The following is a 12,097-nucleotide window of genomic DNA, read 5'->3' as shown; positions in this document are numbered from 1 at the left end:
AGAGCCAATAGTTGGAAGTGCTGTTCAACTTAAATATCCCAGCCAAACATGCAATCCCTGTCCTATTAGCTGAATTTAATTAGGAAATCAATGAAAAATGTAAACTTAAAAAAAGTAATACATTTTTTATATGAAAAAGTAACAAAAAATTACCATATACTGATTACTGAAAACATCTTTAATTGATAAAGTGTACATGGCTGTGATTTGGAGTGTGTGAAATAATCTAATATTATGGGACATATTTACGAAGCTTTGTCAGGGTTTGGACAGGTGGAACAAATCCATAGAAGCAGTACTGCTTGCCCACATTTACCTCTTCACCCACCCTGCCACAAACTGGTTATAAGCAAACAATTCCCAGAACAATGCCGCCAGTTTGGTCGCATTCACGTAACTCAACGGCTCGTATGAATGACGTAATAGGTCCGCCCCATAAGCGGCTCGTAAGAAAACGTGTGAAGTAAAGAGGGTTCCGGCGCACTCAGCATGCACTTCTCTCTGACTGCATTAGGGTTGATCTGACAGGGGCATTAGACGAGTTTCAGGTGACGCTGGGTGCTTATGTGTAGACTAGTAGACTGTGTGAGGGAGCCAGTGAGGTACCAATACAGAGGGGCTATGGGGCAGTGCGTGGTGCTAGTAGGTCTGCTCTTTGATTAAGGCTGGGATAAGTTAAATGTGCGAAAATTAAGTAAAGCAGGACGGGAAAGTCTGCTATGCCGTGTATTCACATGGCTGCCTATTCGGGGCTGTTGGCTTGTGCAGTGCCACGATCACAGGCAGAGCAGAAGAAGCTCTAAGACATGTGCCACGGTGCTGCTAATGGGGCCAGAGGTCATGAACAACAATTATTTGGGTCGCATTATTCCTCATTTATAGAGAATAACCAACACAATAAAACCAGAATGCTAAGCATTACTGGAACACCACTCTGACTGTGGAACACAGATTCCTGTTATGACTGGCCTCTGCCCAGTATTGGATGTCAAAACAACACACAATGACTTCACCGTGAAACTTCATGGTGCAGCCAATCACAAGCCTTTCTGTTGTGTTAGAAATGACTGAGCCATCCTGACCAAACTTTGCCAGGCTGTCCAAAAATGTATGAGTGGAATTCTTGGCATCCTTATAACTGAGCAATCTGGTACACTGTTCCTAAATACTTTTATTTTATTAACCATTGACAACAGGTTCAGGCCCAGATTTGTGGAAAGGCCACAAAGGCCCAGGCCTAGGGCGGCACAAGTTTAGGGGCGGCATGCCGCCCCGCCGCAACAGAATTTTAAAATTTGTCTCCCATACGGAGCAGTCGGGACCTCTCCCCACTGCTCCGTATGGGAGTTTAAATGCGCGAATGCGCATTGATCGCGCATGCGTACTCGGGGAGAGGGCGCCGCGCGATTGCACATGCGCGGGGGCGGCCTCGGGGCGCCGCCAAGTGAAATCCGGCCCTGAACAGGTTGCAAGGAGCTGATTACCAGCTGGGAAATAAATAAACCAAGACTCTGAGGAAGACAATATTGTACAATACCAACAGCATGAGAATGAGGCTATTGAAACACATGCAAACTATAAGCCTTAAAACACCATGAACTTTATCACCGGACACGTCATACCAAAACTATTTTAATGAGCACTGGTCCAGCAACTGTACCTAATAATACATCGTAAGATGGTGTTTTGGTCTTGGAGTAATATGGATCGGCACCCTCCAGTCCAAACTTAGATACAAAGATGCCGACACAACAAAGCAATTATAAGCAGGGAGAACTCTTCGCGTTTAGTGCAACACAGTAACGTTTTGGGGTGACAAAGGGGTTCACCCCAAACGGTACTGTGTTGCATTAAATGTGCAGGGTTCTCCCTGCTTATAGTTGCCTTGTGCCAGCATCTTTGTATCTAAATTTGGTTTTGGAGTAAAACACCCTATATTTGCTTTTAAATGCCATAAATAAGACTTTTATTAAGGGAAATCTATATCACTAGAATGAACACTTTTGATATCATTAAGTGGCCTACTAAAGAATCTTAGTAAAGTTGAATATATATATATATATCGGTAAATATTGCCCTTTTGCATCTTTTCCCTTGAGCTACTGTTTTGTAATGGGCTGTGTGTTCCCTCAGAGATTACCTGACAGGAAATAATGCAGCTGTAACTGTAACAGGAACAAGTGTGAGAGTAAAGGCAGAACTTTGTCCATTAATTGGCTGATGTGGCTTAGCAAATAAGTGTGCCTTGGTTTATTTGTGTTCACTGTGAATTGTATGATCTCAGCGGGTGGACCTTAGTACTTAAAATGGCAATTTTCTATTTAGGAATACCCAATGGCACATACTACTAAAAAAAGTATATTTTTATGAAACTGGTTTATTATAAGGCTTACAGTGCACTTTACTGCAAATGTTTGTTTGATAATCTATTTTGACGGCGATTATATTTTATGTAGTGGTTTTGTAATGTACACACAGCTTGGAGCAGTGCTCAGAAAAATTGTTCTAGTATAAAGTAGAAAGTCGGATAATTAATATATAGTTTCAGTTTTGAAATAAAACAAAACTGGTAACTATGTAAAGTCTTAAAGCGGACCTGTCACCCTAAGAAATAATTACAAATTGTTTTCTATTGTATTTGTCAAGCAAAATAAATTTCAGTTACACTATATAAATTATTTTAAACATGTTTCCTTTAGCTCTGGAATTCACAATTCCAGAACATAGGCAGGCTCCATTTTGTGGACATTGTTATTAAGGCAAGCTGTGCATCCTGCTAAAATCTTGTTTCTGTGCCAGTATGGGGGGACCTGATACCAATATCCATGCACTGGTTACACAATTAGATGGTGAGGAGGGAGGGGGAATGTGAGGAGTGCAGTGACATCTAAGGAGTTCTGAATTGAAAGTATCTGTCTGCCCCACCCCTATGCCTAAGGCATAAGGTGGCCATACACGCACCGATATTATCGTACGAAACCTCGTTTCGTACGATAATCGGTGCGTGTATGGCATGTCGGCGAGTCGACCGATATCGCAGGAAGCTGCCGATATCGGACGACTCGCCGATCGGACAAGTTTGAAAATTTTGATCGGGCGCCATAGAAGGCGCCTGACCAAAATTCTCCCTTCAGAGCTGAATCGGCAGAAGGAGGTAGAAATCCTATTGTTTCTACCTCCTTACCTGCCGATTCAGCCCTGAATGGTGTGTGGCGGATCTTACGATGTTTCGTGCGACCGATGGTCGTACGAAACATCGTCGGATCGCCACGTGTATGGCCACCTATAGAGGCAGGTCAGGCAATATATGACTGACAGCTGGGACTTTTAAATGCTTATATAATGGGTTTGGATATGTTAATAAAAAAATTACTTTGGGTTACACATTTAATTTGAAAAGGGCTTTTATTATACAGCTTTTAATGTCTGGGTGACAGGTCCACTTTAATATGTCATTAAAAGTTTATAAACTGAATACAGTCTTACAAGTGTGAGTGGTCACTGGATTTCAGTGCAGCCCCCCCAGCTTATGTAATATTCAGACAGCTGAAGTCTGTCCAACCACAGATGCAGATTGGACATACATGTTCCTTTTTTACAGACTTTAGTAAATTGTGGGATGCTTGTATCAGAGAATGTGTTGTACACTGTACAGATCATTTCCAGTTCTGATGGACCAGCTCTATTCATTCCCGTACGTAGTCAAGGTGATTGCAGTACTATTTGCACATCATTTCTATATATCATTGATCTCTGTAAAAGCTTGTTTTTCAAAGGCCATAATGCACTGGAAGAAAAAAAAAATATTATTAATTATCCTTTATTATTTCCAATACCACCATCGTTAAGTAACTCATACAGATGTTATTTTTCATTCACACTAGTCCTTGGCCTTGGAGCTTGAATTTAAAGAGCCCACTTACACAACGCATATAGGGTTAATTTCTTTAGAAGCCAATTCACTTTTCCCGTATGGGTGGAAACCAGTGTACACAGAGAAAACTAATACAAATACCCCCCATATGTAATAAAAGGCACTAACTGTGCCCAGTACCAGTAACCCGTAGCAACCAATAAGATGTTTGCTTTTAAACAGGTGATCAGTAAATTCTACCTGCTGATTGGCAGCTATGGGTTACTGCTCCTGGGCAAACTTAGTGCCTTTTATTAAATAACCCCCATAGTGCCTATATCAAAATTCAGGCAGCAGAGTTTACCACTGTTAAAGTGATGATACTGTAATTAAATTATGAAATACAATTTTATTTGTAATCCTATTAAATCCTGTACACAAAATAAAATAGTTTCTGCCACATAATATATGATTTATGTGACAGGAAAAAAAGGGTTAAAATTTACAAAGCGCTTTAAATTTTTTTAGAAAAGTTACAAGCAATGGCACATGGCATAAATCCCAACATTTTGACACCTGTGCAATTTTCACTTTGCTGGGTGCAATAATGCTTGGGTTTGCCCCTCCATTGACTTAAATAGTACTAGTGGGTCAGGCTTCTGTCATTGGGATAAACACATTTCCAAGCAATAATCATTTAATCTGTGAGTGCCCTAGAATAGTCAATTCAATTAACATTTAAGTTAGCTTAAAATTGTAATTTTGCCACTTTTTATCTGCTGCTGCTCTTCACTTCTTTTACCCTGACCGAAGGAATTTTTTTGTCAGGGACAATAATCTTCAATCCACCAGGACCGTGGATTATTGTTTTGAGGGCAGAATGACAGGACATATATGCCCAAATGGTTGGGCAGTATATTGGCCAAACTATAATACCAAATCTTAGCAAAAATGGGCAGTTTGACACAACTCCTGCGAGGTCACCAAACGAGTGGATCTTCTCCCAGTGTGCCCACCTAAGGTTGGCAACATCAGGCAAATTTGATCATTTGGCCCTAATTATTGAATAAAAAGATTGGTATATGGGCAGTTGGACTGAGGACCACATCAACGAGCCAGTGGTCCTCCATCTGATGGGAAAATTAAAGATTGAGATCTGGCCAATTTTAGGCCAGATATTGGTCGGGTAGGACCTTTGGGGGTGCCCATACACGGGAAGATAAGCTGCTGAATCAGTCTGAAGGACCTGAATCAGCAGCTGAAATCTGCCTGTGTATGGCCACCTTAACCAGACTGATCAAAATTAATTGCTAATTGGTTGCTATGGGTAACTGCACACTATTGACAGCTAATTGTGGTCATGAAAGAGAAAGAGAAGGTCCATATATGAAACCATATATCCTGCAATAGACTGCACATGGTTTTATAAAGTGGTTGTTTATTCTAAATCACTAACACTTTCTAATAATTTAAGACAACTGGAGGGCATAAGATCTCTTAGGGACAACCTTTTAAAAAAAAAGTCAGTGCTGTTAAAACATACATTTATGGCAGTTTGAGCCTTTTTCTACCAGCACGTAGGTTTAACTTTCTTGGCAAAAAAGGGTCAAACTGGACACATAGATTTGGCCACACATTAAAAGGTCAAACTGCACTAGTACACAAGTTAAGTCCATTGTGCTGATCACACAGGTGTCCAATTGTCTGTTATATTCTTTTATGTGGTTATTCCTTTATTGGTTGTCCTAGCTGTCTATACATATGTCTATATGTCTATACATATGTCCATATGTCTATATGTCTATCCCTATAAAACAAATAAGGAGTTCAGAGAATTTTCTTACTTTGCTATCTGGAAGACAAGGCCCAAATGCTTCTAGCAGAAGATTTTCTTCTTGTACAGCCTTTTCAAAATCCATATAGGACAATTTGCTGTCGTGGTCATAATCCTATAAAAAAAACTGATGGATTACTGCTTTTCCAACATGCCTTATTGCAATAGCATTTATTTCCATATATAAGAGGAGAATTTTTGCCCTACTTCCTGTAATATTTCCTACACAGCATTGTAATAAGTATGGCAGCTTCCCCCATAAATGCAGCTAACCCATGTTGTGCACACAGAATATGCTATACCCTTATTCTTTATAGAGAGATAAATTATCAGACACAATTTTAGCTTTCTGTGCTAAAGAACTACATTTTTCTTTTAATAAAGATCCATAGACAGGCAGCACTTGGTGATCCCTGGAATTCCTGCCAGGCCCAGACTGCTGGTAGTTTAAGGGTTCCAAAGCATTTAAGCACACAACTTAATGCAATTTATCAGTCACAGGTTAAATGATTACCTGAATGCCTGTCTGCTGATAATAAAGGCCCAGACTGACAATCTGTATAACTTGACATATGTCAGTGCAGATGCTATATACTGCCATAGACATCCACTATTTATTGGGCCTGTGGGGGCTGTTTGGGCATCACTTTAGTTGAAAAGCCAGGGTGAGTCCAGACATGAACATAACCATAGATGTTATTACAATAGTCTTCTTTTTCTCGCCTGTTGCAGAGTACAAGGAAAAAAAAAAGCTACATATACAGGACACTTACTGTGAACTTATCACACAAAACCTATTTTGCAGGTTGCCATCAGAATTTATAGGGCATGCAGTCCTTGGATGGGGAATCATTTCAGAAGAGATTCAAAGGGCTGATTGGCTGTGAATCATTTAAGTTGTATTATGCATGTGCAGCTGGATTTTACAAAATGGACTGACTAATTGCATATGTTACAAAAAAAAACTAAATTATGTGGTCAGTAGTCACTCTGAAACTACTGGTCAGTGAATCCACAGACTGTTGCTTATATGCTGGAATATTAGAAATGACATTTACCATCTTTTTTAATGCTATTTCAACCAAGTCCTTTACACCTTCATCAGGATCTTCCTCACTTGGCTGCTTCAGTAGGCTGTTCTTTAACATGTGGAACATCTCTTCTCTGGAGATATAGCCATCACCATTCAGGTCATAAACACCAAAACAATCTATGAAAAGGGATCACGATTTTGTAAAAGGAAGATATTAGAAAAAGCTTTGCCCAACTCTTAGTTTAGTAATTTAATACAGCAAAAAAATGTAAAATATTTTCACTTGCCACCCTGCAAATACACAGTTTATTTTAAGTAAAGCTAGCTAATCAGCTTGATGTGTAGGGAAAAACTTTGCATATTATTGTAAAGGCAAAGATTTTTAAGGCACAGTCTCCAAGGGTGAGGGCACACAGTGCGTATATGCGCTTCAGATCCACTTCTCCAGTGTTTCCATTGCTTCTCTGTAACAATGTGTTTGTGGATTAGCCTATAGCCAGTGGAGGAACAACCAGGGGTGTGGAGGGTGCACACCCCCTCAGGGCCCTCCAGCTGCTCGCAAAAAAAAGATGTCCTGTGGGGGGGGGGCGCAGATCATGGGTATGAAGATACCATCAAGGGTTGGGTTGGGCATAAGACTAGCTATATCCAGGTTAACACAAGTTTGTGGCTTTAGATCTCTAAATGGGAGATTTGTAATGGTATTTATTTTTTATATGTTTAAAACAGGACTGTCCCATTGGGGGCCCAATGAGTCACATGTGGCTCTCTGGCTTTTTACCCTCCAGCATGTCCAAGATCTCTGAAGCCGCCTTAATATGCCTCCATTGTTTATAATAATCTGTTCCGTAAATAAGAAAAATAGGAGATATATTTCCCACAGTGCTGCTGGTTACAAAGGTAAAATGCTGATAATACATTTTGATCAATACTGCAAATACTGTATCAATATATGAGCTTGTGTATCCATGTATCATATAAAAACTTCTTACATTTTATCCTTTCTTCTAGAGTCCCACGTAAAAATACGGACAGGCCTTCCACCCATTCTGTAACACTGATGTAGCTGTCATTATCTTTGTCAAATCCTCGAAACACTAGAAGATAAAGAAGTTAAGGCCATGTCAAAAGATTCAACAACTGATTCTTTGAAATTCACTCAGATAAAAGTCTCCCACCTCTGTCCATGATCATATCATCTGTCATGCCAAATGTATTGTGCAGGATATTTCTGAAAGTGTTTCGGTCAATGCCACGCCTTGTATTAGGATCAATGGGTCGTCCCACCAAAGTATGATAAAGGCGGATGAGGCTCTCCACTTCATTCTTACTAACTGCAAATTAAAGATATATAGTGTAATACTGAAACAAAATTTTAGTTGAGCAGATCATGTCAAAATTCAACCATACTTTGAATGCAATAGCCATGTTTTCCCACAATGTACTGCTTTTTCCAAGAATCCTGCAAGCCTAATGTGGGCTTTGAATTAGATGCAACTTCACATCATTTGCACTGTATCCGGCACAAATGCGCCCCAATTATCAAAATGGATGCAAATGCGTGTGTACTTTGCCACAGTTACGCCAATATATATTTGCAGACTGCCTGGCATCAGTTCTGATATTCAGCCTGTGAATGCTGTCTAAGCATTTCTTTAACCCCAAGTTTGCTGCATCTGTTGACTCAGGGCCCTGAAGGAACCCAGGAGCTAACACCTGGATGCAAGTACAGGTATGGGACCTATTATCCAGAATGCTTGGGACCTGAGGTTTTCTGGATAAGGGATCTTTCCATAATTTGTATCTCCATACCTTAAGTCTGCTAAAAATATCATTGAAATATTGAAGAAACCCAATAGAATCATTTTGCCTCCAATAAGGATTGCTTATATCATAGTTGGGATCGAGTAAAAGGTAGTGTTTTATTATTACAGGAAAAAAGGAAATCATTTTAAAAAATTAGAATTATTTGCTTATAACGGAGTCTATGGGAGACGGCCTTTCCCTAACTCGGAACTTTCAGCATAATGGGTTTACGGATAACGGATCCTGTACATTTAATGAATATTGTTTTACAGGCAACTTGCTGCAAGGACATTTGCAGAGCCCTGCAGCCATTCAAGTAGCAAAAAAGGTGTTGTGCAAAGTGCAAAACTAATGAAAGACTGCAGTGTTTTTTTTGCACTTTGCAAAACTGCCTTCCATTTAGTAAATGACCATATAGTTTTCCTAAGTAAACTAAAAAAAGAGCACAAAATGTTCAACATCATCTGGCATTTAATACATGAGGTGTGAAACTCAGATGGCACTGAAAACACACTGCACATTCCAGTGCATGCAAGATTTTCTGTGCATGTAACAAGTGCACTGTGGTATCACATCATGCATGCAAATGAACAAGGGCACCACTTAAAGGCAACCATTTCTGACCCTCTAGAAAAAGGTTTTGCTAAGAAAACCAGGACAAGCCAGAAACAGCAGCTGATCCAGAGTAGGCTCGACCACCTCCCCAGGGTGAAAGACAGCCGACCGATACACCTCCTATACACAACCCTGATCCACAATACCTCCCATAGTGCACATGTATTGCTTTGCCTAGTTTGAAAATGTATAAATCGATCTAAAACAACTTCTATCTTGTGTTTCCTACTGTTGTGCATTTTTTGTACATGAAAAAGTTAAAAAAAGAAAACCAGGACAAACTATAAGTCCCAGTATCATTGCACTATATTAGTGATGATGAATAAATATTTATGCCAAGGATGCCCATCTTATTTTCCTGCGACTGTTTCTGAACCACAGTTGCTTGCGATAATTAACCCAGGTCCTTTCCAGTCTGATGTAATGTACAGTGCTGGGTGTATGGAGGATTCCCCCAGGGCACAATATACATAAATCAGGGATGTCTAACCTGTAACTGTGGAGGAATCACAACTCTCAACACCCCAGCCAACAACTTTTAGTAAGGTTCTGGGAGCTGTAGTTCAACTACTATTGCTGGATTACTACAGGTTGGACATCTACCATGTATTTACTGTCTGAAAGTATCTTAACACCAGGTATAATAATAATATAATAGAAGACGCAGGCTGTAAGACTAGTAAGGGGGTTAGGGCCTAGGAGATATGGGGCCCATGATTGTCGATATATGTTGAAAAAAATGTTTTATTCTACACTCATGAAACAGGCTAAAGAGTGGGCATCTGTGGGTTTGGTCTCACACTTACAGTGCTTGATGAGTCGGCTCAGGGCGTCCGCCTGCTTCTGTAGGTTTTTTCTATTCATGGAAGACACTTGTTGGGACATTGCAATTGCTGGTTACTTTTTCCTCTCAACTCTGAGTGAAACTGTTCGGAGCTTGTATACACAATCACCATGGCAACAACAACAACCAATCAGCGGCACTTCCGGTTTGATCTCCGTGGCTCGGATCAGCTCTACATGACATGCATTATGCTCAGAAGTGTTTCACTTACATTTCATAAGCTGCGAGCGGTGCTTACAAACAGCCTTACAAGGGAAGGGGGGGGGGAGAATTGTGTGCAAACAATGGGCTGCTGCAGGGGTGGGTATACTTGGGGACTAGCTTTTACAAAGGTAATTGAAGTAGCAGAACACAGAGTGGGGGAAGAGCTAAATTGTGATTTTTCTCTGCAAAAGCAGCATTTCTCTTAAGAAACAAGCATAAAAAATGAGGAGAAATATAATGATGCTGTGGAATGTTAAAGAGGCACTGAAATCCCAGACAACGTTTTTTTCATACTCATTTGGGGAGGCTAAAGATGGCCCATACACAGACTGACCTAAAGTTAATGTGAGAATTTGTGGATTCACTGCTGGTGTGAGAATGAACCTCCCAACTACCTCTTGCAGTTCCCACTGACTTACAGGGATACAGTGCAAAAGTGCGGGTGGGAGGGCTTTTTTTTTACCCTAAAATGCTTAGGATGTAAAAGTATTCATCGTGTTGGAGGACCTTCGGCAAGATTTTTATCAGCGTATGCAGTTTAAATTTATGTTTCTATTTCTTCAGACAGTTTAAAAAAGGCAAGGGGGGAAAGGCTAGACCTAATATTAGAGATGTTTTGTGACTTATAAGGTACTTAAATATTTATGTGTTACTGTTCCTTTAAAGGGGTAGTTCACGTTTGACTTTTAATATATAATATATTTTTGTTCAGCAGCTCTCCATTTGGTAATTCAGCAGCTATCTAGTTGCTAGGGTCTTATTTACCCTAGGAACCAGGTAGTGGTTTATACAAGAGAATAGGGAATATGAATAGTTAAGGGGCCTGGATGGAAAAATAAGTAACAAAAAATTACAATAATAATTAAAATTGTAGCCTTGAAGAGCAATTATTTTTGGCTGCCGGGGTCAGTGATCCCCATTTGATAGCTGCAAAGAGGCAGAAGAGAAAGGCAAATTATTCAAGACCTATAAAAAAAAATTAATTAGGAAGACCTATTGCAAAGTTGCTAGGAATAGGCCATTCTATAACATACTAAAAGTTAACTTAAAAGTCAACCACCCCTTTAAGTTTGTTAGTTTTATAGAGAGGCAGTGGGTACTGACATCCCCGGCACATTTTATACAGTGAAATGCAGTGTGTATTTGCATAACCAGCACATTATATGCAGTGAGAAGCAGTGGGTACTGATGGCAGATATTCAGGCTCTCACACTATAACACTGGCACTGATACATGGCATTGGCTCCACTAACTAACTAGAAATGAACAAAACAATGACAAAAGTAAAAAAAAAAATAGTAAGTGCAAAAAACAACAAGTATACAAAAGCTCAATTAGCTTTTTTAGGGGGAAAGAGTTAACTTACCATCCATCTGTTAGGATAGGTGATAGGGATATTATAAATGTCAGGTCAGGCAAAAAACAATTTAATTTCAGCTAGTGATTCAGCCTTTAGAACTGTATAGGGAGTGGGAGTGGGATGAAATCTGCAGCAAAAGTTGAGAGTTGGTTCTCAGGTAAAGTTTACAGTCTGCAGATTCTTCTTTTCAGTCTTCATTTCTGCACTGCCTTCAGTTTATAATATCTTCCGAGCCCTGTCTGCAGCTGTACTTTGATTGGTCAATTTTACTGTCTGTCAAGAAAGCTGTGCTTTGATTGGAGAATCCACAAGAAGGAAGATCCAATCAGAGCACAGCAGAACCGGCTTGCAGGAACAGAAGATTTCCAGGGCAGTGCAGAAGCGGAGTGAGGTTTTTTTTTTGTTTTTTTAATGTGCCAAGCAGGTTTGAGGAGGCTTTGCCTCCCATAGCCTTAATGAAAATCCACCTATGCTCAGCCTGTGTTTTTCTGTCCTTGCGTTGGAATCAGCATTCTTGCTTTCTTGCACCCAAATCCATTGCATCAACC

The 12,097-nt window shown here is 40.0% G+C and overlaps 1 protein-coding gene across 2 annotated transcripts; it reads right to left on the bottom strand.

The window, feature by feature from the left end:
• Window positions 1-3,386: 3,386 nt before the first annotated feature.
• efcab1 (EF-hand calcium binding domain 1) lies at window positions 3,387-10,229 on the bottom strand. 2 transcript variants are annotated; one of them, NM_001016778.2, is given in 6 exon segments: window positions 3,387-3,787; window positions 5,698-5,802; window positions 6,746-6,897; window positions 7,713-7,817; window positions 7,899-8,054; window positions 9,948-10,229. In NM_001016778.2, coding segments are annotated over 6 exon segments (627 nt in total). In that variant the 5' UTR covers window positions 10,006-10,229; the 3' UTR covers window positions 3,387-3,736.
• Window positions 10,230-12,097: the final 1,868 nt, after the last annotated feature.

The sequence above is a fragment of the Xenopus tropicalis genome, chromosome 6 (assembly GCF_000004195.4).
Source record: "Xenopus tropicalis strain Nigerian chromosome 6, UCB_Xtro_10.0, whole genome shotgun sequence".
Classification (NCBI taxonomy): Eukaryota; Metazoa; Chordata; class Amphibia; order Anura; family Pipidae; genus Xenopus; species Xenopus tropicalis.
The sequence above is the reverse complement of the archived record's forward strand: the minus strand, read 5'-3'. Positions and strand labels throughout refer to the sequence as shown.

Excerpts from the sequence above, each read along its gene's own strand:
- efcab1 (XM_012964728.2), bottom strand. The coding sequence starts at position 10,026 with ATGTCCCAACAAGTGTCTTCCATGAATAGAAAAAACCTACAGAAGCAG. Across the intron at positions 7,818-7,898 it reads TGATATGATCATGGACAGAG|TGTTTCGAGGATTTGACAAA; the intron begins GTGGGAGACTTT and ends TTTATCTTCTAG. Across the intron at positions 6,898-7,712 it reads TCTAGAAGAAAGGATAAAAT|ATTGTTTTGGTGTTTATGAC; the intron begins GTAAGAAGTTTT and ends CCCTTTTCATAG.